Below are 20,582 nucleotides of genomic sequence, written 5' to 3' on the forward strand. Positions count from 1 at the left end.
CCCTTATCAAACTTAGGCACTTACACTTTATAATTGACCATATTGTACACAGTTGCAAGAAACCAGGATTCCAAAGAATAAAAAATCTTGCAGGTTGGAAAAATCCCTATTTTTCTCTGTGTGTCTGGTGATGAATTGAGTGGAGGAGGCAGGGGTCCCTGTGTGCCATCCGATGATTTGATTAATCCACAGACCCTTTCTCCAACCAACTTTGTCCTTTAACATGACTTCTTTCTGCCACATGATGGCAGCACTACGCAGGGAAATGGCTTGGAAATGTAAGGCTGATTCTCTCAAGGATATGAACCTTTCCTTCCTGTTTCTGTTAACACAGGCAGCAAAATCTCCGCATAGTGGCCTGCGATAGACAAATCTATCAGGCCTCCATAATGGCAGTGTTCTTATCCTTAGCGTTAGGACGGCAGTTAATTCACGTCTTTTATCATGATTTCATGATTTTTTTAATATAGCATCTGTTATATCAGTATTGTTATTTATTGCGGTCACGCGTTTGTCACGAACACGCGCTGTTCTCCGGCAATTGTTCTCAACATATTCTCATGGCGGAGACTAAAATCATTTACCATATAGACGAGGAGGAAACTCCGTATTTGGTGAAACTGTCAGTGGCCCCAGACAAGGTAACTTTGGCGGATTTTAAAAATGTCCTCAGCAACCGGCCGGTCAGCAGCTACAAATTCTTCTTTAAATCTATGGATCAGGATTTTGGGTAAGTCTGCTTTAAAGATGGAATAATCTCACGCATTGCCATTATGTCATTTAAAGCAAGACGTTGTAATCTACAAGCCTTTGCTTTGGATCCTGTAAGTAAGCTGTCATCTCGGCAGTGGGGATTTGTCATCATTGGCACCTGCCTCTGTCATTGGTGATGTCTGTATCATCTCCTTTGTGGGAACAGCATCAGAAAACAGCGGTCAGAAAAGCACCTGCCTTTTAAATATGCCACACGTACTGTACGTTTCTCTGTTGTTGATTTGCATTTTGAGTGCGTGCTTGGTTTGTTTGCATGGCAACAGAAGTTTGACCCTTAGTGTAGCTATAGGTAAGCACGAATGTATCAGCGAATGTATCAGCAATGACAGCCATTTATATCTGAGCTACAGTGTTACGCATTACAAGCATCAGCTGTGATGATACATGGCTGCCTTATGATGCTCCTCAAAACAAGGTTTGCAGTCTGGTAAACATTTCATTGAATTGCACTCAAACAAGTGATGACAGAAGTAGACTAGTCATACATGTCGTGTAGCTGAAGACTGTTGTGCTGTTGTCACTATATGCTTCAAGGACTCCGTCTGTCTATTTAAATCATAGGACTGTTTGTACAGAATAAAGACATTTTCTTTTAAGCATATTCAGGCAGGAATCCATTTCTTTTTTGTACCTCTTGCCCATATGCAAAAACAAATTAATCTTTCTTTACATTTTTAAAAAAATGTAAATGTTATTTTAGACTTTATTAAGGTTAAATACTTTAATCTGTTGTATTGTATTTTGCATGAAAATATAATGCAGGCAAAGTTTTTTGGGATAAACCATTTAACGAATGTTATGTGTTTGATTTTGTCTTTTGAAAATGTGCAAAGCAAGATGAATTATTTATACTTTATTTTTGTGCTGAATTAGGATACATATTGCATAATTAGCTCTCCTATTCAGTTCATCTTATTAAAAATGGCAGTAGATGCTAGATAGTGAAATTTTAGTATATTTGTATTTTGGTTGTAGATGAATGACGAATAATATTTGCCCTTTAGATATAGCAGGCTTACATTTTCTCTTTATAAAATTAAACTTAGTTACTTTTAACTTACTCATCCTTAGGACATTCAATATGCTGGAGACCGTTTCTTCAGTAAAAAGGCTAGAAGTAAAGAACATCCTGGCTAATAACGTTTGATTTTGATGACAGTTTTGTGAAGACTGGTGATAGAAGAATGTGAACATCTATTTTTGGGTTGTTTTGTTTGTAAAGTTTGTGTGTCTGTAACGCGATGAGTATTCAAGATATATCTAAGAAATTCCTCTCGAAAAGAGTGTTTTAAAATAAGGTATCAATGTCTCAGAAACAGAAAAAAAGCTTTGTTGTTAGTTTATGTTACTTTAAGCTTCCGGTGCAGACATCCAGCAAATAATTATCCTGCACATAATAAAAGTTGATTATTAAAAATGTAATTATTCATAAGAAATATGTTAGTCAATATACATATTTACAGATGCTATATGTACACCTGTGCAGAGGGAGGGGATAAGAGATATGATTATATAGGAATTAATTGACATGTGATATCACATTATATACACTGGGAGTACTGGAATAAGTATTTTTTTTACTTATTTAATGTGTCTTACTATCCAATTAATAATACATGTCCCTATTTTTTCCATCTCTGCAGGGTTGTCAAAGAGGAAGTCTCAGATGATAATGCAAAATTACCTTGTTTCAATGGGAGAGTGGTGTCATGGGTGAGCTGTGATAACATCTAACTTATATAACATCCGATTCAGAGTAGAGGAGACAGGCAGTCATGCGTTCATATGTCATGCATTCAAGGGTAAATGTTGAAGTGCTTTATAGTTAGACAGTCTGGAATTGCCTAATGCAACACACTGTAAAATTACGTACTTTGGGGAACAGTTTATATTTTACTGTTGTGACATTGTAGAACTACTTCACCCTCATTCTCTGAGTTCTTAAATGTACTCCTATTCATGATTGTGTGCTTACAGCTTGTATTGGCTGAGAGTTCTCACACAGATGGGATGTCAGTGTGCACAGACAGTCATACGGAACTCCCCCCACCGCTGGAGAGGACGGGAGGCATCGGAGACTCAAGGCCCCCCTCATTCCAGTGAGTATGCTACTGGATGCCCTGCATGGATCAGTATTTAAATGTATTGTTTATACTTAAGACATTTGACCAAACCTTACATTGGATGGGAAGAGGTATGCTTTGATGATTTTGTGCCTGGGGAATGAGAAATAAAATCATTGACCTTTCAGAAGGGAGGCAGTAGGCTACAGTAGGCACCAGAATAGACTTGAAGTTGGGTGTCTTGACTTGAGCCAGCATGTTACTACCTAGCAATTGCAAAGCAATGTGTTCTGGCTTAACTGGCTTTGCTAGGCAAAACATATTAATATAATTTATGTAACATTAAGCTGAGGATTTCATTTAAAGCTACTTACTGATAATGAATTACAATGCACACCTATAAGCAAGTTATACTTGTACCAGAACAAATGTGCAAAATAGACAATTCAAAGGTTAAATATGAATACGCCGTGCAGAACTAGATTCCTGCAACTCTTGACTTTATTATTGATGAAATTAAAAGATATCCAATATCATGTGGGTTCGTATGGATCTTTTTGTTTTTAGTGCGAGCGTACACACTTAAGGTGTTTCTGGTATATTTCGCACTCCTGTTGACAGATTTTTCCACTGCACAGTAAGGCCATGTTCACACTTGACTTCTTGTTTTGACAAGAAAACGGTCGCAGCGTTGTGGTTACAATTAGCAGCCTGCAATGTTCAAAGATAGCATTTGTGCACAAAGGCAGCTAGAGAGACAGGCTTCATATACAACGTAAAGGAATTCTATTTAAATTATAAACAGAGAGCGTGTTTGCAATAACCAATCACATAGTTAAAAACTACAATACTAATATCTCGCTAGAAATCAGAAGGTATTGAAATTTAAAATGAAACGTATATTTATACAAAACTATGACCCTCCATGAACTCTGAAACTCCAAGTGGAGTTTCGGCCGCCATTTTATATTTTCAAACTTTAGCCTTCTCGACCAATAACGTTCCTCGCATGTTGTTATGGAAACAACAGGTCTCTGTCATTAGTTAGCTGTTAAAAATGTGCTTTAAGGTAGGGTGTTTTTTGTTGTTGAAAAGTTTCACTTTTTTCAACCTAAAAATACGCTCAAAGCAACAGAAAATGCGGTTTACTCCATAGGATTATAATGTAAAACAGACGCTAACAGCTTTAAAAAAGAAGTCAAGTGTGAACACAGCCTAAAGCACAAGACTATTAACAAGATGTTTTATAAACAGATGTTTGATTATAATAATAATACATTGTTATTCTATTGTTATTATACATTGTTACAGAAACAAATTTGTATTCAAAAAGCCTAAAATTGCCTAAAAGCCTAAAATTGTATGCATATTTTAAGGCTTGATTATAGTTTTGTCTTTTATATCTATGCAAATTCTGTTTGGTCTGCTGCTGTCTATCTTATATGATATGGTCCCATTGTTTTTAAAACTTCATCATATTCATGGTTGATGATACTTTGAGGTTTTTAAGGACATAGGCTGTTTTCTAAAATTAGGGTTTGTAAGGAACAGAGTCGGTTTCTTGTAGGATTGTACAATTTCTAAGGGAAGACGTAATTCATTTCTTACCTTGCTCAGGTTTCTGCAGGTGACACATACATCTCTCTTTCTCTCAAACATACACACACACACACACACACACACACACACACACACACGCACACACACACACTAGCCTTTCCCAAGGGTGTACTTCAAAATCTATGTACTTCGATCTTCTGTGATACAACACCTCTGTGCATCATTATTTAGTATTTTATCCCTCCTCTTGCTCTCTTTCTGTCCTCTGTATTTAAAGGTAAATTATCTCAAGTGTGTTACATTGCTTACATGTGTATCTTTCACACACATTTGTGATGTGTTCACAGTCAGGTTAGATGTTGCTAGTTAACATGTAGAGCTGCAACTTAACTATGTATAATATATGTATAGACTGACACTGCGTCTGCTTATGTCACACACAGTGCTAACGTAGTGAACAGCCGAGATGGGCTGGACACGGAGACGGGAAGCGAGTCTGTTCTCAGACACCGCCGAGAGCGAGAGCGTGAAAGAACAAGACGGAGAAGGGATGAATGTGAGTGTTTCTAATTCCAAGAAGTGTACCAAAAGATTTCCAAATCCCTATTTTCTGAATTTCACTTTTTTACAACCAATATCAAAACGTTTTGATTTGCTACACAAACTGGATATGTGGATAACTGTGGCTTGATCCCACCCTGAAGTGTGACAAATATATGTTTAGTCTCCTTTAATTACATCCTGTCTATTTTCGTATTAGTTTGCTAGATATTGTTTCATTTTACGAGACCTAAGTAAAGTCAACACGCTGTTGTGTGTGTTTCGTTTGCTTTACAGTTTCTGTGTGCGGTCATATTTGTGTGTACATCTTTATTTATATGCATATTTGTGCGCGTTTGCATTCCTGGTTTGGCCCTAAGATCCCATTGATTTTCAGAGTAAATTGAGACTGCATATTGAAAACTATGTGACCAGAATTTCTTTCTCTTTGCTGCACATCTTTTCAGTCCGATCCTAATTCTGTTTCTGCTCAGAGAAAAAGTCTCAAAGCCACACAGTCCATCTCTATGCAAGGACTCAAAAGACGTTAAAACCACACGGATAAAATAAAAACGTACATTTTTAAAAATAGTAACCATGCTTTCTCATTAAATATGTCTCTATTTCATCTGGACTTCATTAGTCTATTTGCTGGTACCATACATAACTGCAAAATCCCATCCGTATTTTGCAGTTTATTTATTTACAAGAACAGATGTTCACACTGGAGATTTCCACAACCTTCCTCTCTCTGCCTCGTGCTCTATATAGTCCTCTCCTAACAAAACAAATGCACACACACTCCTGGAACTCTCTCAGTAATTTATCAGTGTGTTTTTGGCAGTAGTGCAGGCTCTCCTCTCTTGGCCCATTAGTTCCTGCTGATCATTAATCAGTTGTGCTTTAATTATGTGGGCAGTCTGTAAACAATGCTGTCAGTGACAGTACACCACTCTGACTAAACTAATAATAGGACAGAAGAAGACACAAATATTAGTTATACTGCACAAGGCACAGTTCCTCTGGGAAAACAATTAGGAATAGACACTAGTCTGGGTTAATATAATACAAATATAAAGAAAGAATTTTGTTACAGACTTTTATGTACACTCCAAAACCTCTCTGTTTTAAAAAGGTCCTTTGAAAGTCTTTGTCATCTCGTGGAACATTTGTAAACAAGCCGTATCCATTATCTAGCTGCTGGCAAATGTTGCGTGTAAATGATTATGCAAATAGTGATTGTTGTCTGGGTGTCTCGCGCAAGCCGCAAATGCGAAAATCAAGAGTCGCGTGCTCATTTTTCACGCGCAGCAGTGGTGATGAATGGCAACGGGTGACTGGCGAGAGCGCGAACAGAAGGGCTGCGCGGTCCCGTGGGGGATCCAGTTCTCTGTGTAGTAGTTTATGTGTGCACACTGCCGAAGAGCTCATGTTCTTCTCACATTCTTCTGCTATCGTTTTCCGAGGTAAGGTGAATTTTCATCAGCGTTTACTCTTATATAAACACTCTAGTGTTCGTGTAGCCTATGCTTTTCTTTGTCGTTGTTTTGTGGTGCTATTGTAATTTTCATTTGGCAGATAGTTATTTGTCATTGGCGTGTATTTGGGGCTTTGTGAGCCAATAGTTAGCATTTAATACAAATCAGTATTAAGGCATTTACTACAAATAAAATTTTATTCTAAAGGTTTACAGGATCTTTTCAATTAGAAATGGTGTTGAGGTGTATGCGAAATTTCATTTGACAGTTCTCATTGTGAAAGGACAGCTAGTTTTGTTTAACTGTAAAACTAATATACCTCGGCTGTACCTCAAAATCAGGCCGTTTCTTTACAATTTTGTATATCTTGCTTTTCAAATAAATTGGCTGCAGTAACATATACACTGGGTGATGTATTGTGTACTCCGTTTCTATTGCTGGAAGTCAAAAATGGGTTTGTTATGGATTGTCTGGTGCATGTACATTAAGCTATATTGCTACATTTGTTTTGAGGCTCAGCCTTTGTAGCCTGTGCAGAATTTACTAAGGCATAGTTCAGCCAAGAACAAATTCTGTGATCATTTATTTATTTATACCCTTATGACATGCAAAACATGCATATTATGGGTCAATGACATAGCTTTAAGGTTTTCCATCGAACCAGATTTTAAAACAGTTAAATGATAATATCTATTGCAGTTTTTCAAACATTAAGAATGTGGTGTACACAAAAATGGAGATTAACAGTGATTTTGGGGTTTTTCATCTATGAATTGGCCGTAGCCTTAAATAATGTAACATGGTGATTTATCTTAAAATTAATACATTTCCTTGACATGCTTAACGTCTTTAGTATTTAAAGTGTTTTGAAACAAAGTATTGTCATTTCTTTGAGCTTTGGTAATTAATTATCTCACATTTTTGTTTAATAATTTTGTCTTCATAAATTAACAAAATAACAAACTTATTTTTCCTGAAAGTCTAATACTAATTAAAATGTTTTGAAAAATACCATTTACTTAAGCATGCTGTATCAGATATTCATATTTCAGGCACAAAAAAATGATATATTTTATTTTTAATTTAATATGATTAATTATTGATATTATTCTTCACACCACATGATAAGTGGTCGTTAAACATCATTGACCCATGTGACACTTCTGTGGAATGCGAAATAAGATATTTTGATAAATGTCTGGTTTTGTGTTATGTTTATACAGTGGAAGAGCCAATGTTCTTTGGGTTACCAACGTTTTTAAAAATATCTTTAAAAATAAGTTATACAGGCTTAGAATGGCATGAAGGTGTGGAAATGATGACCGAGTGAGAATTTTGGGGTGAACTATCCCTTAAATATAAATTTCTGTATTGGTCTTTTTTCTACAATACCCTCTTCTGTATTTTCCAACTCTCCTTCTTTCACCCCATATCGATTTTTCTTGCTTTTAGTTTTTTCTATCAGTCAAACCTGTAGGGAATTACTGGAAACTGGAGCATGTTCTATATATAAAAATACAAGTCATGACATTGTCACATATATGAGTATATCCAATAGACAAAGTATGAGAGAGCCATATCAGCCTGGTGAAAGAAGTATGGCGAGCCCAGCTCTCCTGGAGTGTTTCGGCTTCCACAAGAGGCAGTACACAAAGCCCGCCTCTTTGAGATGCAGCCGCTTCATCAAAGCCTTCCAACCAATCCGCTGTCACCCTGAGGCACATCCCCGCCCAAAGCAATGTATGTGTTTTCTAACATAGCACTTACACAAAGTAGACCTGTTTGCCGCTCCAGGTGTGATCAAGCTATGAATTTATCCACATATTTGGAAATTTTGGGGTTGAAAATGTAAACGGTGTTGACAAGCCGTGCTGTTTGCTTGGTTTGCACCTTCAGTCCCGCATGTGAACGGTCACTCTAAAGGTGAACGGGCGGCGAGGGATTCACGCTTGGGTTGTGACAGCGTTTCTATGATGAGCAGCGAGCTGGAGTCAAGCTCTTTCATCGACAGCGAGGAGGATGAGAATGCCAGCAGGTCAGCGTTCAAGGATTGACATACTAAGCATGTCAAATAATTTTAAAATAACACTCTTTGTTAAATGTTGATGCATTGTCCCTCCCAGACTGAGCAGTTCTACAGGGCAGAGCTCTTCATTTCAGTTAATGAAGAGACACAAACGCAGGCGCAGGCGCCACAAAGTGGCCAAAGTGGACCGGGTGAGACTTGCACATTTGTATGTGGCTGTTCTGTTAGTGTGCAGTTTCTGGGTGCCATTTGTAACTCCATCACTTTTGCCTTCACAGTCCTCGTCCTTCAGCAGTATCACAGATTCAACCATGAGCCTCAACATCCTCACGGTGACACTCCACATGGGTAAGATCAACCCGCCACAGACACGCACGTACTGTATTTACACAAAGTACATCACAATTCCTCACTTCCCTGTCCTCTTCCTCAGAGAAATATAACTTTCTTGGCATCAGTATAGTGGGCCAGAGTAATGATCGAGGAGATGGTGGCATCTACATCGGTTCTATCATGAAGGGAGGAGCTGTGGCAGCAGATGGAAGGATAGAGCCAGGAGATATGCTCCTGCAGGTCAGTTGATCTTTTGTTCTAATATTTATGATGAAGTGGCACAATTGGATGGAGGTGGTAAAAGAGACACAATCTTTTGCTTGTTCTTAACGCAAAATTGGCCTTACCGGTAATGTCTCCTTTGCGGTTTCTACATCTCTTTAATACACATTGGTAGCTTAAGCTTGTGTTTACATTATTTAAGATTGAAATCTGGCCTCCGACTCGTAGTGATGGTTTCGAGATCCAGGCACCGCTGCCAAACGCCTCCAGCAGAGACTAATCCTCATGGAGTGGCAGATTACAGTAATGGAGGTGGATTTGACTGATTCTTTACAGGGGGGTGACATAGTGTGGCAGAGTGATAATCTGAATATTACCATAAGTCTTTTAACTCGGGCTGGTTATATACATTTCTGTATTTCAGTGTTCACTCCCCTTTGGATCTTTTGCATAAATCGTAGATTTTTTTTACGATATGTATAAATATCTCGCAGGGGCTTGTAATGGACATTTAGGTCTGATGGTTTGTGTGAGTAAAAGAGTTTGCTTGGATGCATACTAATATAAATGTTTTAAAAATGCCACTCACTTAAGCATACTGTATCAAATATTCATATTTCTGGCACAAAAAATAGATATCTTTTATTTAATTTAATAGAATTAATTATTGATTTTAGTCTTCACACCACACGATAAGTGGTCGTTATACATCATTGACCCATGTGACACTTCTGTGGAATACGAAATAAGATATTTTGATAAACGTCTGATTTTGTATTCATATGCACAGTGGAAGGGCCAATGTTCTTTGGGTTAGTAATGTTTTTTTGTATATTTTAAAAATACGTTATACAGGTTTATAATGACACGAAGGTTGGGAAATGATGGCAGAATTAGAATTTTTGGATGAACCATCCCTTCAATAGAAATGTCTCTTTTGCTCTTTTTTTCTAATACTCTGTCTTTTGTATTTTCCACATCTGTTTCTCTCATTCTTTAACCCCATATAAATTTTTTGCTTTTAGTCTTTCATCAATCAAACAAAATGGAGGTGGATCTGACTGATTCTTTGCCGGCGGGTGACATAGTGTGGCAGACTGATAATCTGAATATTACCATAAGTCTTTTAACTCGGGCTGGTTATATATATTTCTTTATTTCAGTGTTCACCCCCCTTTGGATCTTTTGCATAAATCGTTGAATTTTTTTACGATATGTATAAATATCTCGCAGGGGCTTGTAATGGACATTTAGGTCTGATGGTTGGTGTGAGAGAAAGAGTTTGCTTTGATGTTAATGGTGGCAAATTTCGATTTGCAGGTAAATGACGTGAACTTTGAAAACATGAGCAATGATGATGCTGTTAGGATCCTCAGAGAGATCGTCTCAAAGAACGGGTAAGAATGAACAAGAGAAAGATGTCTGGTTTGGACAAAACATGTTGTATGTTTATTTTAGCTCATCAAAGTGCTTGTCTTCAATAGCCCTATCAGTCTCACCGTTGCCAAATGTTGGGACCCTTCCCCTCGCAGCTACTTTACAATACCCAGAGGTCAGTACAGACACGCACACGGATTCTATCTTATATATACAAATACAATCCAAGCACAGCAATATTATTTTCTATTTATTTGGATTTTGTTACCGTGTTTTTCCTCAAAGCTGAACCGGTTAGACCCATTGATCCAGCAGCTTGGATTTCTCACACTACTGCACTTACAGGGTCTTACCCACAGAATGGTACAGTCCTCTTATGATAAACAGCATTATCTTTGTTTCAATGCATGGCCGTAACCATCATGTTGTCTTTGTACTCCGCACAGAGTTTGATGATCTCCCTCTCACAGTTGGAAAGACAGACATGGCTACCATTGTCAAGGTGATGCAGCTCCCAGACTCAGGGCTTGAAATACGGGACAGAATGTGGCTGAAGATTACTATTTCTAATGCTGTTATAGGTGAGATGTTTCTCTGCGTTTCTGCCATCTTTAAGTTTCTTCATCAAGTTTTTGTAAAATTAGACTCGTTGTTACTGTTGATGTGATACAACTGCCTTTTAATGATAATATATGAATGGGCAAGATAGTATAGCTAATTATGATTTAGTTGTATTTATGATTATGGTTTATTTTTTGTGTTTATGATTGTATCTTGTGCGTTACAGGGGGTGATATAGTGGACTGGCTGTACTCAAGGGTCGAAGGATTTAAAGACAGACGGGATGCCAGAAAATACGCCAGCAGCTTGCTGAAGAACGGTTATCTTAGACACACCGTCAACAAAATCACCTTCTCTGAACAGTGCTACTACACTTTTGGAGATCTATGCCAAAGTACAACACATATATATTCATATTTAGTTTCACATATCAAGTTTCTGTGTCTCTTCAGTATGAACTTGCTACGTTTTTAAATGATTTCATGTAATTGTGCATCTTTCCCAACAGCATACCAATATGGCAATAATCATCAGCCTTAATAGTTTATCCTTTCACAGATATGGCTACACTAAACCTAAATGAAGGTTCCAGTGGTGGAGGTTCAGAGCAGGACACGTTGGCCCCTCTCCCCCCTCCATCCACTAACCCATGGCCCATGGGTTGCCAACCCTTCCCGTACCCACCCTTCTCCACAGCGCCCCCTGGCTTTCCTCCAGGATACACTGACCCCTGCCATAGTTTCCACAGTGGTTGCACAGGAAGCCAGCACAATGAAGGCAAGTCATTTCAATACCTACTTTACAATAAAATATTTACAAATGAAGGTTCTGAAATGCAGTTTGGGATCAAAATGGTTTTAAAATATATCTGTCCTCAACTAGGTGGGATAATCTGTTGGTTATTATAAATATAAACCCTTTCAGGTGTCTCTCAGATTCTTTTTCCCTCACGGCTATCATTCTGAAGATATTGCATAAATTCATTTAATGTCACATCAGCTCATTTCATGATTCACCCACAGTGCTTTTGTCTCATTGTTTTTCACACTTTGTTTTGAACTCTAATACACAAATCTGCATCTTCACTTCGGCTTCACATCATTTCAAACATGCCATGCATTTTTCTGAAATAAGTTGCTCGGTTCAGGAAGAAAACAAGGCAGCCTTGTGGTACTGAAAAAAGCTTTGAGTATTTGTGCTATCTATGCCATTTGGGAGTGGTTGGAGTGACAAGACATGTTTAGGGAGGTTTTACATGTGTTGTGTAGTTTGCTGGCTGAAGCATTTGAACAGGCCCATAAAGCAGTAAAACAAGCAGGGTTTTGACAGAATGATGTCTATGACGGTAGTAGTCATGAGGTTAGGGGAAACAGCTGATTTGTTTAAAGTGAATGTGTTTCAGTGTGAAGTGTGTTTGTGTGTTTGTTTTAACAGGAGATCTGTGGATTAGACAGCATTGTTGATGCCTACCAGACAGTATTGTAGGGAATATTGCTTCTCTAAAACAAAGATTTGTTTATCTTTATTTTACTCATGTAGACTATGCCAAGAATAAAATAATACTTTCATGTATGACAGTTAGTTTTGCAGAGAACTTTTGTTAAATACAGACTTTCACTATATTTCAAATGATATTTGAAATATCTGTATTTAATATCATATCAATTGTCTCATATAAATCAATCCTGTATATAAATATCTTATATGACCCTATATAAGATTTTATTTCAAATGAGCAGGTAGTTGGTAATGTGTTACACGGGTTCTCAGACAGACATATGTCTCTGTGTAACTGTGTTGTTTCCTGTCATTTCTGCTGGGCAATGACAGACTGAAGGAGGTTTTCTCAGCGCTGGGGTGTCCGGTAAGGCAGCTTTCCTTTCACCCCCCCTCTCTCTTTCTCTTATGGTCATGCCTCCCTCCATGATTGGGTGTTTCTGTCCTGCTGCCTCACCTCTTGTATTTATCAGCATGTTTTGGTCATGTGTAGACTAGCGTTTCTCAAAGTATTCCCACTGGTGGGGAATAGAGACATGACAAGTGGGACGCGACAAATGGGAGAAAATTTTGTCATTTTTGTGCCCATCTCTATTAATTCCTTTACACTCAAAACATTGACACATTTAATGGTAAGTTTAACTTAAAACTACATGCAACTATGAAGAAATGTCACATGGTAGCATAGTAGTCTACAAAAACATTATTGTGGAGAGGTGGTAGTGCGTATAAAAATTGTTAATGGATAAGTTTGTGACATGGAATGAAAACAAAGCTGTAGATTCAACACCAGCAGATAATGGATCTCAAGTTTGGGTCTGGATGGGCCTCGGAACCCTTCCGTACCTTCAAAGTGGGTTTGAGTTTGAGAAACACTGTGTTAGACCAAGAATATTCAGTAAAAGTTTAGATTACCACTTGGCTTTTGTTTATAAAGGCAGTTTTAAGGTTTGGATGGAGCACTTCATCTTTTCATTTGCATTGTTATTTGGCTTCAGTTTCATGGCGTCCAGGTTTACTTTTTAATTGTCATCATATTTTTATTTCGCACTTTATACGATTTTGGGATGAGGAATACAGTCCTCCTGAACAGGTTCAGTACATTTGTGTCCTAGATGATTGAAGAGTTAACACAGGAATTTCATTAACTACTAACTCATTGGCATACAATAACATATATTACAGTGTATTGTACTGGTTATAGAGTTATTAACTTGCTGATTTAATTTTGTAGTCCACAAGTCTTTCTGTGTTTGGTTGCAAATGTTTAATACTTTTGACAGCCAATCATTTACAGAAAATAGCCATGTTTGTCATTGTTGCACGTGAACCAGTATTTAGTCTGGGTTGTGTATTTTGTCTTGTGTGGTCTTGAGTTTAATAATTTTATGGATTCTGTATATGATGGCATAGGCTTAATTTAGCATCTATCAAGTGACAGATGAATTTAGATAAAGATTGACTGGGTATCAAAAGATAACAGAATCCGTTTTCAAGATTATTTCCATTCAAGTTCCGTTGTCCATGGCGTCATTTTTTCCACCTTGTGCTTAAAAACTTGGCTCAGTCTATCATTGTTTTTTAGAGGTAAAAATCTAAAATTAAAATCATGTAAGTATTTAGACATGTAAAGTAAATCAAATGTAATTATGTGTTTGTTGGTGGTTTTCAGTACATGTATGTTATATATTTTTCAGGAAGTCGAAGCAGCAGTTCCAACCCCAGTGTTGGGAAGAGCCAGCGGCTCGTGCCAAGAGAAAAAGACCGCAAGTCGACTGGTAGTGGCGGCAGCGAACCAGAATCAGCCAATCTAGCAAGTGGGAAGCGATGTGAACGGTCTGGCAGCAAAGTGAGTCACCGAAGCAACTCGCAATCATCTCACAGCCATGCCCACTCCGGACACAGTCACACTCATTCCCGGGTCCCCTCCCAACATAGTCGCACATCCTTTTCCTACAGCCATGCTTCCTTTTCCAAATATGGCCACACCTCTTGTGCACTCAGTGAACGGAGCCACGCTTCCTCTTACGGACCACCAGGCCTTCCTCCTCCCTACAACCTGGCCAGAATGACACCTAAGGGAGCTTTCAGCAGCGGACCCCCAGGGGCTCCACCCGTAAGGGAGCTGGGGGCCATACCACCCGAACTTACAGGCAGCCGCCAGTCCTTCCAGCATGCTATGGGCAATCCTTGTGAGTTTTTTGTGGATATAATGTGAGCCTCCAATGATACCAGAACACAAATAGCAGTACGCTGAAATTCATTGTTTAACCTCATACTGATTCGAGGTGTATTTGAAGATGAAGCCAATGCCATAAAGAATTCATGTCAGTTTTCTCCAGTATCATCACATGTAGCCCTAGTCTTTAAGGATTATGGAAATCTTTGGTAAGATAATCAAGTGTTGTGCAAAGTACAATTTCCTAAAAAACTCTGAAACTATGATAATTAAAAGGGAACGGCTTCTATTATTGCACCAAACTGTCACAAAATGAACCAAAGGCCAGAACATTTACAATGGTAATGGTTAGGGTCATTACAGCTTTTTGATCTACCAGTATTATACATTTTTAGCAATAAAGCACACCAGATGCCACATTTTAATTCTTAAATGACTCAAAAAGGATATTATAGCACATTTTCAAAAAAGTATAGACAATCAGGTCCGAAAATGTTAGTCAATTCCTAAGCTTTGCTACTGAGAGCTCTAATATTATCCAGCACCACACTCAAAAGCTTCTTCATGTTGTGTTTAGTTCTTTTCACATACCTTTATATAAAACCACTCTTCATTTTATATATTTTAATGCTATTTTTATGGAGCTTACATTTCATGTGCACTACAATTCTGTCTGTGATGGTAAAGAGTATAGGCAGGATAAATCATTTTAGGACATGTTTCCAATTATTACTTGGTTTGAAACATGGTAACATGTCATTGTTATATCTCCCTGGGCTATAAAGCACTATCTATATATTTTTGTTTGCTGAAATAAGAAAGCTCAAAAAATCTCTGGGATGCCGGACATCAGGGTAAACTTAAGAACCAGCACTTATGTGTGCAAATAATTGGCTCTTGTTAAACGTTTAAGCGAATATTATTTTCTTAAGATGTTTTTAAATATTGTCTGTAAATTCTACAGAGTCGTGCCCATTGGATAATGCTGTAGGATGTGATCTCTGGTGCTGGTAACTTGTTAAAGTGTCTCAAAGAAAGATTTAAGTTAGTGAAGGAGTTTAATGTAACAGCTAAGGGTGATTTGTCCACTTTGGATACCTACTGTATGTGGAGTATGTAATGAATTTAAATACTGTCGCTGAAGATGACAGTTAAATTGGCACTTTTGAGAGGTCTGATCTGCCCTATTATGAGTGTACATCATTGTCAGATGTGTTGTCTATTTTTTCGCTTTGGATGATTCTGGAAAAAGTGTTGTGTATATAGTTTGTTTTTATTGTATATATGAAAACTAGATAATTGTATAAAAGATGTGTACAAAGCTCCTGGCAATGCCTTTTTGTAGTTATGTATAAATAGGCCTCTGTATAGGTGTTTGTGTATGAGTTTTCTGTTGAAAGCAGTTTTCTAAAGTTCATTCTGCTGTGTTTTTGTCCAACCGATTGTCAGTGAAACTGTCTTAAATAAAAACAATCCATTCTGTGAGTGTGTAGTTCTCATTTATGGAGGGCGCCAGCCCTGAAGTGAAGTAGGCTAGTAAAAGCATATACAGTGCAAAAGGTTGGTTTGAATGTTTATTTGCATTTCAGATCACACACAAACGTAATAGTTTGCGGCAAAAGACACTACATGAGCTGCAAACTGCTCAATTGTGGAAGATATTATTTTGGACAGAAAACACTACTGCACATACATGCCACTTGCACAGAGTTTTTTCTGGTATAATATGATGTGCACAAAATAAAAAACATTACTTTAAAGGCTTTATCATGTCTTGAGATCAGGTTTAAGTGATGTAAAATAGACACATAGTAACTGTTACTGAAATAAATTGTATAAATCCAAAACACTCAAAAGACTAGAGAAAACAGGTTCAGAGAAAAATTATGCAACTGACTTAATACACATACAGTATTCCCCTAAATGGACTTGAGTGTAAAATAGCTCCCACACAGATAAGCTCAACTTCCCGGAAAAAAGAAATACAATTGTGCGTGTTTCTAGTGGGAAGAAGCTGTAAAGTGTGTGGGTGTGGCATTTCATTCACAGAAGGTTAATTCTCTTCAGCTTTAGTGCTGGGTCCATTTGATGCTCTTCAGATCAATGCCCTCCTGGACCATCTCCCATAAGGGACTAATAGGCAAAGAAAACAGGGGAAAAACTCATAAGATTATAAAGTCCTACATTTTTTCACAAAGAATCTAGTTTATTATATAGGCTAAAGCAGGCCGTCGATTCAAAACAAATATGGAAAGGAAAAGACACACCTCATCTCCCTTAGCCACTTGACCTGCTGGATGCATTTATCTGCTGTGTAGTCTACTTCCTCCTCTGTGGTAAACCTTCCAATTCCAAACCTAAGAAAACATCAGTCATGCATATAACCTAAAACGTGCCAAAAGATGCATTTGGTGCATGAACATTGTGTTCAATTTAAAAAAAGCTGTATTTAAACGGAAATCCTAATCACAGGGAAAAGAAGCCACAAGCAACTAACCTAATAGAAGAATGTGCCAAGTCCTCGTCTGTTCCTATTGCCCTGAGAACATATGAGGGCTCTAAGGAGGCAGAAGTGCATGCACTGAAAAAGAACAAAATCAAGTCAGCAGATAAAATAAATACGTTTTTGTTGTATTTTGTTTTTTAACAACTGACCTTCCAGATGAAAGCGCAACATCTTTCAAGGCCATCAACAGACTCTCCCCCTCGACATAGGCGAATGACAAATTAATGCATCCTAAATGAACAAAAATTGAGAAAAATAAAAATAGATAGCAGATAACCTAATAACATGTGACATAAAGCCGGAACTCACCTGGGTATCTCAGATCTGGGTCTCCATTCATTATTACATCAGCAATCTCAGACATGATTTTATCCACAAAGCGTTTTGCAAGCATGGTCACATGCTTGTGGTCATACTTAAAACAAGGGGAAGGGCAAAAACAGGAAATGAAACTAAGGTGCCCTAAATGTACTGTACGCTATAATACCAGTCGTCATGCATTTTCATAGATCTACCTCCATCTCTTGCTGGGCGATCTCACAGGCAGCTCCAAGACCCACGGCTAGGGGTGTGGGCACAGTCCCTGAACGCAGACCCCTTTCCTGACCCCCTCCATTCTGCAAAGGCTCCATTCGAACTCTTGGCCTTCTCCTCACATACAAAGCCCCAATCCCTAATGCAATACAATATGTATAATTAAAACATATTTTTCACAAAACGACAAATATACGGAGTATGAAAAAATTTACAACACAATACCTTTGGGCCCATAAATCTTATGGCCACTGATGGACATCAGATCCACTTTCCAGTCACTGACATTAATAGGAATCTTTCCAACAGCCTGGGCAGCATCGGTGTGGAAAAACACGTTCTTGGATCTACACAGGTGACCTGAAAACCACCACAACAATAGCATGAATGCAGCGAGGCTTGACAACTATGAGCATTGTGAATTAAGCTGATAACCAAGGTTAGTACCTATTTCTTTGATGGGCTGTTTGATACCGATCTCATTGTTTATAGTCATGACTGACACCAAGCTTGTATCAGGACGAATCAATTCCTCTAGTTGCTAAGAAAGGGAAACAAAAACTTACTAAGCACCAAAATGAAGAGACAGAGGTACTTTCTATTGTTTGTTTTAAAAAAATATATGTTTGCGTTAGTCACAAGTATCACAGGATTTGCACAATTTAGCCATTAGACAACTTACCTGTAGGTCAATGAGCCCATTGTGATTCACTGGTAAATACGTTACATCAAAACCTTCTGCCTCTAAAACACGACAGGAATCCAGAACACATTTGTGTTCAGTCTGTGTGGTAATGACGTGCTTTTTCTTGGCTTTGTAAAATCTGGCTACACCCTTGACAAGAAAAATATAAAAGATATATTTAGATCAGCTCAAAGACTGGAAAATAGTGCTTTTGACATAATGAAAACATTGTGGGATATGCCAAATCATGTCTCCAAAATCCTAGTTTCCCAAAATCCTAATCTTAAGGAGGTACTTACTTTGATTGACATATTGTTGGATTCCGTTGCACCACTGGTAAACACAATCTCTCTAGGGTCAGCACCAATAAGAGCTGCTACTTGCTGAAGAGGAAAAGTAGATATTGGCGATACTGTAAACTGCATTTTCGACCTTACCAAAATATTGGCGTTACTTTAAATTGAGTTTTGACCTTACCAAAATATTGGCGTTATTGTTAACTGCATTTTTTTTTACCTTACCAACATATCATGCTTAAAAGTCCCAGTGAAATAAAAAAAAAAAATCTTATTTTTCATGAAAGCGCTAATAGGAAAAAGCTTATCAGTGTGGGTCATTTTCTTTTCTAATTCATGTACCACAATTTTCTTCAGTAAGAATCTGAAAATGCACTTCCGCCCTGAAATGACGAATGACGTAAATTATACGGCTTGGGCGGAGAATCCGTTAACTCCTCCCCTTAACGTTCAGTATACTGCTAGTTTCATTCCAAAATGCAATCCAACAATTTACTCCTTTGAAGCTCCTGTTCATTCGGAAGTGCGTCAGAATACGGAAGTAAAAACGATCGCAACTCCCGGTTCACGGAGACTTAGGTCAAATAAGGGTGTCTTAGCATTATTTGGAGTCATGCGGGACACTCAAAGCAAGGGACCTAATATTAGCTTTTATTTTATTAAAAATAAATAAATTACTTTTCTTGCTTTTTCCATCGCACTCTCACTTTCCCATCCATAAGCATGAGTCTTGGAATGTGGGTTGCCATAGAAATTCACTTGATAGGGCAGCATGGCATCCAAAACCCTCGGGTCCTGTTGAGTCAATTGTAAACAACATTGCTTAATCAAAACAATGACAAGTAAACATCTCAGATATGTTTTCATGGACATAATCGATTCAACAATTTATTAACTAAAGTAAAAAGCAAATGAGTACCATCGGTGTAGTGGCTTGGAAGTCCATATACAAAGGTCTGAGCTCATCCTTTTCTAGTTCCCTAGGTTTGATAACCTCTGCGGAAGAATCGAGATGTAAGAATCGAATATTTATTAGCACAACAGGGTGTAAGTCGTAAAGGTAAATGTCACTTAGATTCAATACAGTCAATACAGAAAAGTAAAGCGTGTGTTTGCATGCTGGTTTGCTAACAATCATGCTAGCAAATTTGTCCATGACGTACACGTACTGAATTTATCACTTCGAAGACATTTAGATTTTTTTGGAGAATGAGGTCGAATTGTACTCTACCTGTCTGTCTTTGCACAGCGTTGACAGAATAGCTCAGTCGAGGGCTACAGATGCCACACATGGAGCCCAAAAGTTTCTTCGCTAATGTCGTGTTCATCATCTTTGTGCGGTTACGGTGTTCTTACACCAACCAAAATAGTCGCTTTTCTTCCAGTCGCTTCCTAAAAAAGCTTCGCTCTGAAGTCAATAGATCTTTGAATAAGATTTAGTTTTCGAGCACTCTCATGCCTACTAACATCAACGGACAATGTCGTCAGCTTTCATAACATATCGTTACGGGGGTGAGTTTAGCTTCAGGCGGCGCTGCGCAGACAGATCTGAGTATGCCATCAAAGTGTCGCGAGAGCAATTAGAAAGCTCAGCTTTCATACCGTTCTCACGATACTTTGATGTTATACGCTGATCAGTCTGCGCAGAAGCAAATAAAGTCAAACTGCTTACACAAGACACGAAAGAAGGCTGGAAGGGACTCCGCCGTTTCATTGGTTATCTGCTTCCTCGTAGGCGGAACTTTTCATGACGTTTGCTAAATAGATTGGTTGAAAAAAATAACTAGGGCTGTTACGTCCCCGGAAGTTGTAATAGTGAGTTGTTCTAGAATTGTTCTATAACAAGTTACATTACTATTGGCAGTAAAAAAATCCCTTGTCTGTATACTCTAAACCTGAGCTTCATTAACTTTCCAATACCTCCATTTAACACACCACAATCATTTTTGTC

General features: G+C 38.0%; 2 protein-coding genes across 2 annotated transcripts; one reads left to right on the forward strand and one right to left on the reverse strand.

The window, feature by feature from the left end:
- The first annotated feature begins 324 nt into the window (after window positions 1-324).
- dvl1b (dishevelled segment polarity protein 1b) lies at window positions 325-16,095 on the forward strand. The gene is made up of 15 exons (XM_056734469.1): window positions 325-730; window positions 2,418-2,487; window positions 2,752-2,873; window positions 4,841-4,953; window positions 8,312-8,450; window positions 8,539-8,632; window positions 8,720-8,789; window positions 8,875-9,014; window positions 10,317-10,393; window positions 10,481-10,548; window positions 10,659-10,736; window positions 10,820-10,954; window positions 11,161-11,328; window positions 11,493-11,715; window positions 14,133-16,095. The coding sequence occupies exons 1-15, from the start codon at window positions 561-563 to the stop codon at window positions 14,647-14,649; spliced, it is 2,184 nt and encodes a 727-aa protein (XP_056590447.1). The 5' UTR covers window positions 325-560; the 3' UTR covers window positions 14,650-16,095.
- Window positions 16,096-16,171: 76 nt separating this feature from the next.
- LOC130410068 (cysteine desulfurase-like) lies at window positions 16,172-20,154 on the reverse strand. The gene is made up of 13 exons (XM_056734470.1): window positions 19,863-20,154; window positions 19,551-19,627; window positions 19,310-19,426; window positions 18,635-18,718; window positions 18,333-18,485; window positions 18,098-18,191; window positions 17,876-18,010; window positions 17,632-17,789; window positions 17,426-17,531; window positions 17,266-17,347; window positions 17,108-17,191; window positions 16,878-16,967; window positions 16,172-16,743 (listed from the first exon to the last, which is right to left on the reverse strand). Exons 1-13 carry the CDS (start codon window positions 19,960-19,962, stop codon window positions 16,680-16,682), a joined length of 1,344 nt encoding a protein of 447 aa, XP_056590448.1. The 5' UTR covers window positions 19,963-20,154; the 3' UTR covers window positions 16,172-16,679.
- Window positions 20,155-20,582: the final 428 nt, after the last annotated feature.

This window comes from Triplophysa dalaica, chromosome 21, assembly GCF_015846415.1.
Source record: "Triplophysa dalaica isolate WHDGS20190420 chromosome 21, ASM1584641v1, whole genome shotgun sequence".
NCBI classification, from domain to species: Eukaryota; Metazoa; Chordata; class Actinopteri; order Cypriniformes; family Nemacheilidae; genus Triplophysa; species Triplophysa dalaica.

What these genes read in the sequence shown, in the direction of transcription:
- dvl1b (XM_056734469.1), top strand. Translation starts at nt 561, where the DNA reads ATGGCGGAGACTAAAATCATTTACCATATAGACGAGGAGGAAACTCCG. An exon ending in GAGATCGTCTCAAAGAACGG is followed by an intron (nt 10,394 to 10,480) that starts GTAAGAATGAAC and finishes TGTCTTCAATAG; the next exon opens with CCCTATCAGTCTCACCGTTG. An exon ending in CTACTTTACAATACCCAGAG is followed by an intron (nt 10,549 to 10,658) that starts GTCAGTACAGAC and finishes TTTTCCTCAAAG; the next exon opens with CTGAACCGGTTAGACCCATT.
- LOC130410068 (XM_056734470.1), bottom strand. Translation starts at nt 19,962, where the DNA reads ATGATGAACACGACATTAGCGAAGAAACTTTTGGGCTCCATGTGTGGC. An exon ending in CGCTGTGCAAAGACAGACAG is followed by an intron (nt 19,628 to 19,862) that starts GTAGAGTACAAT and finishes ATTCTTCCGCAG; the next exon opens with AGGTTATCAAACCTAGGGAA. An exon ending in ATGGGCTCATTGACCTACAG is followed by an intron (nt 18,192 to 18,332) that starts GTAAGTTGTCTA and finishes TCCCTTTCTTAG; the next exon opens with CAACTAGAGGAATTGATTCG.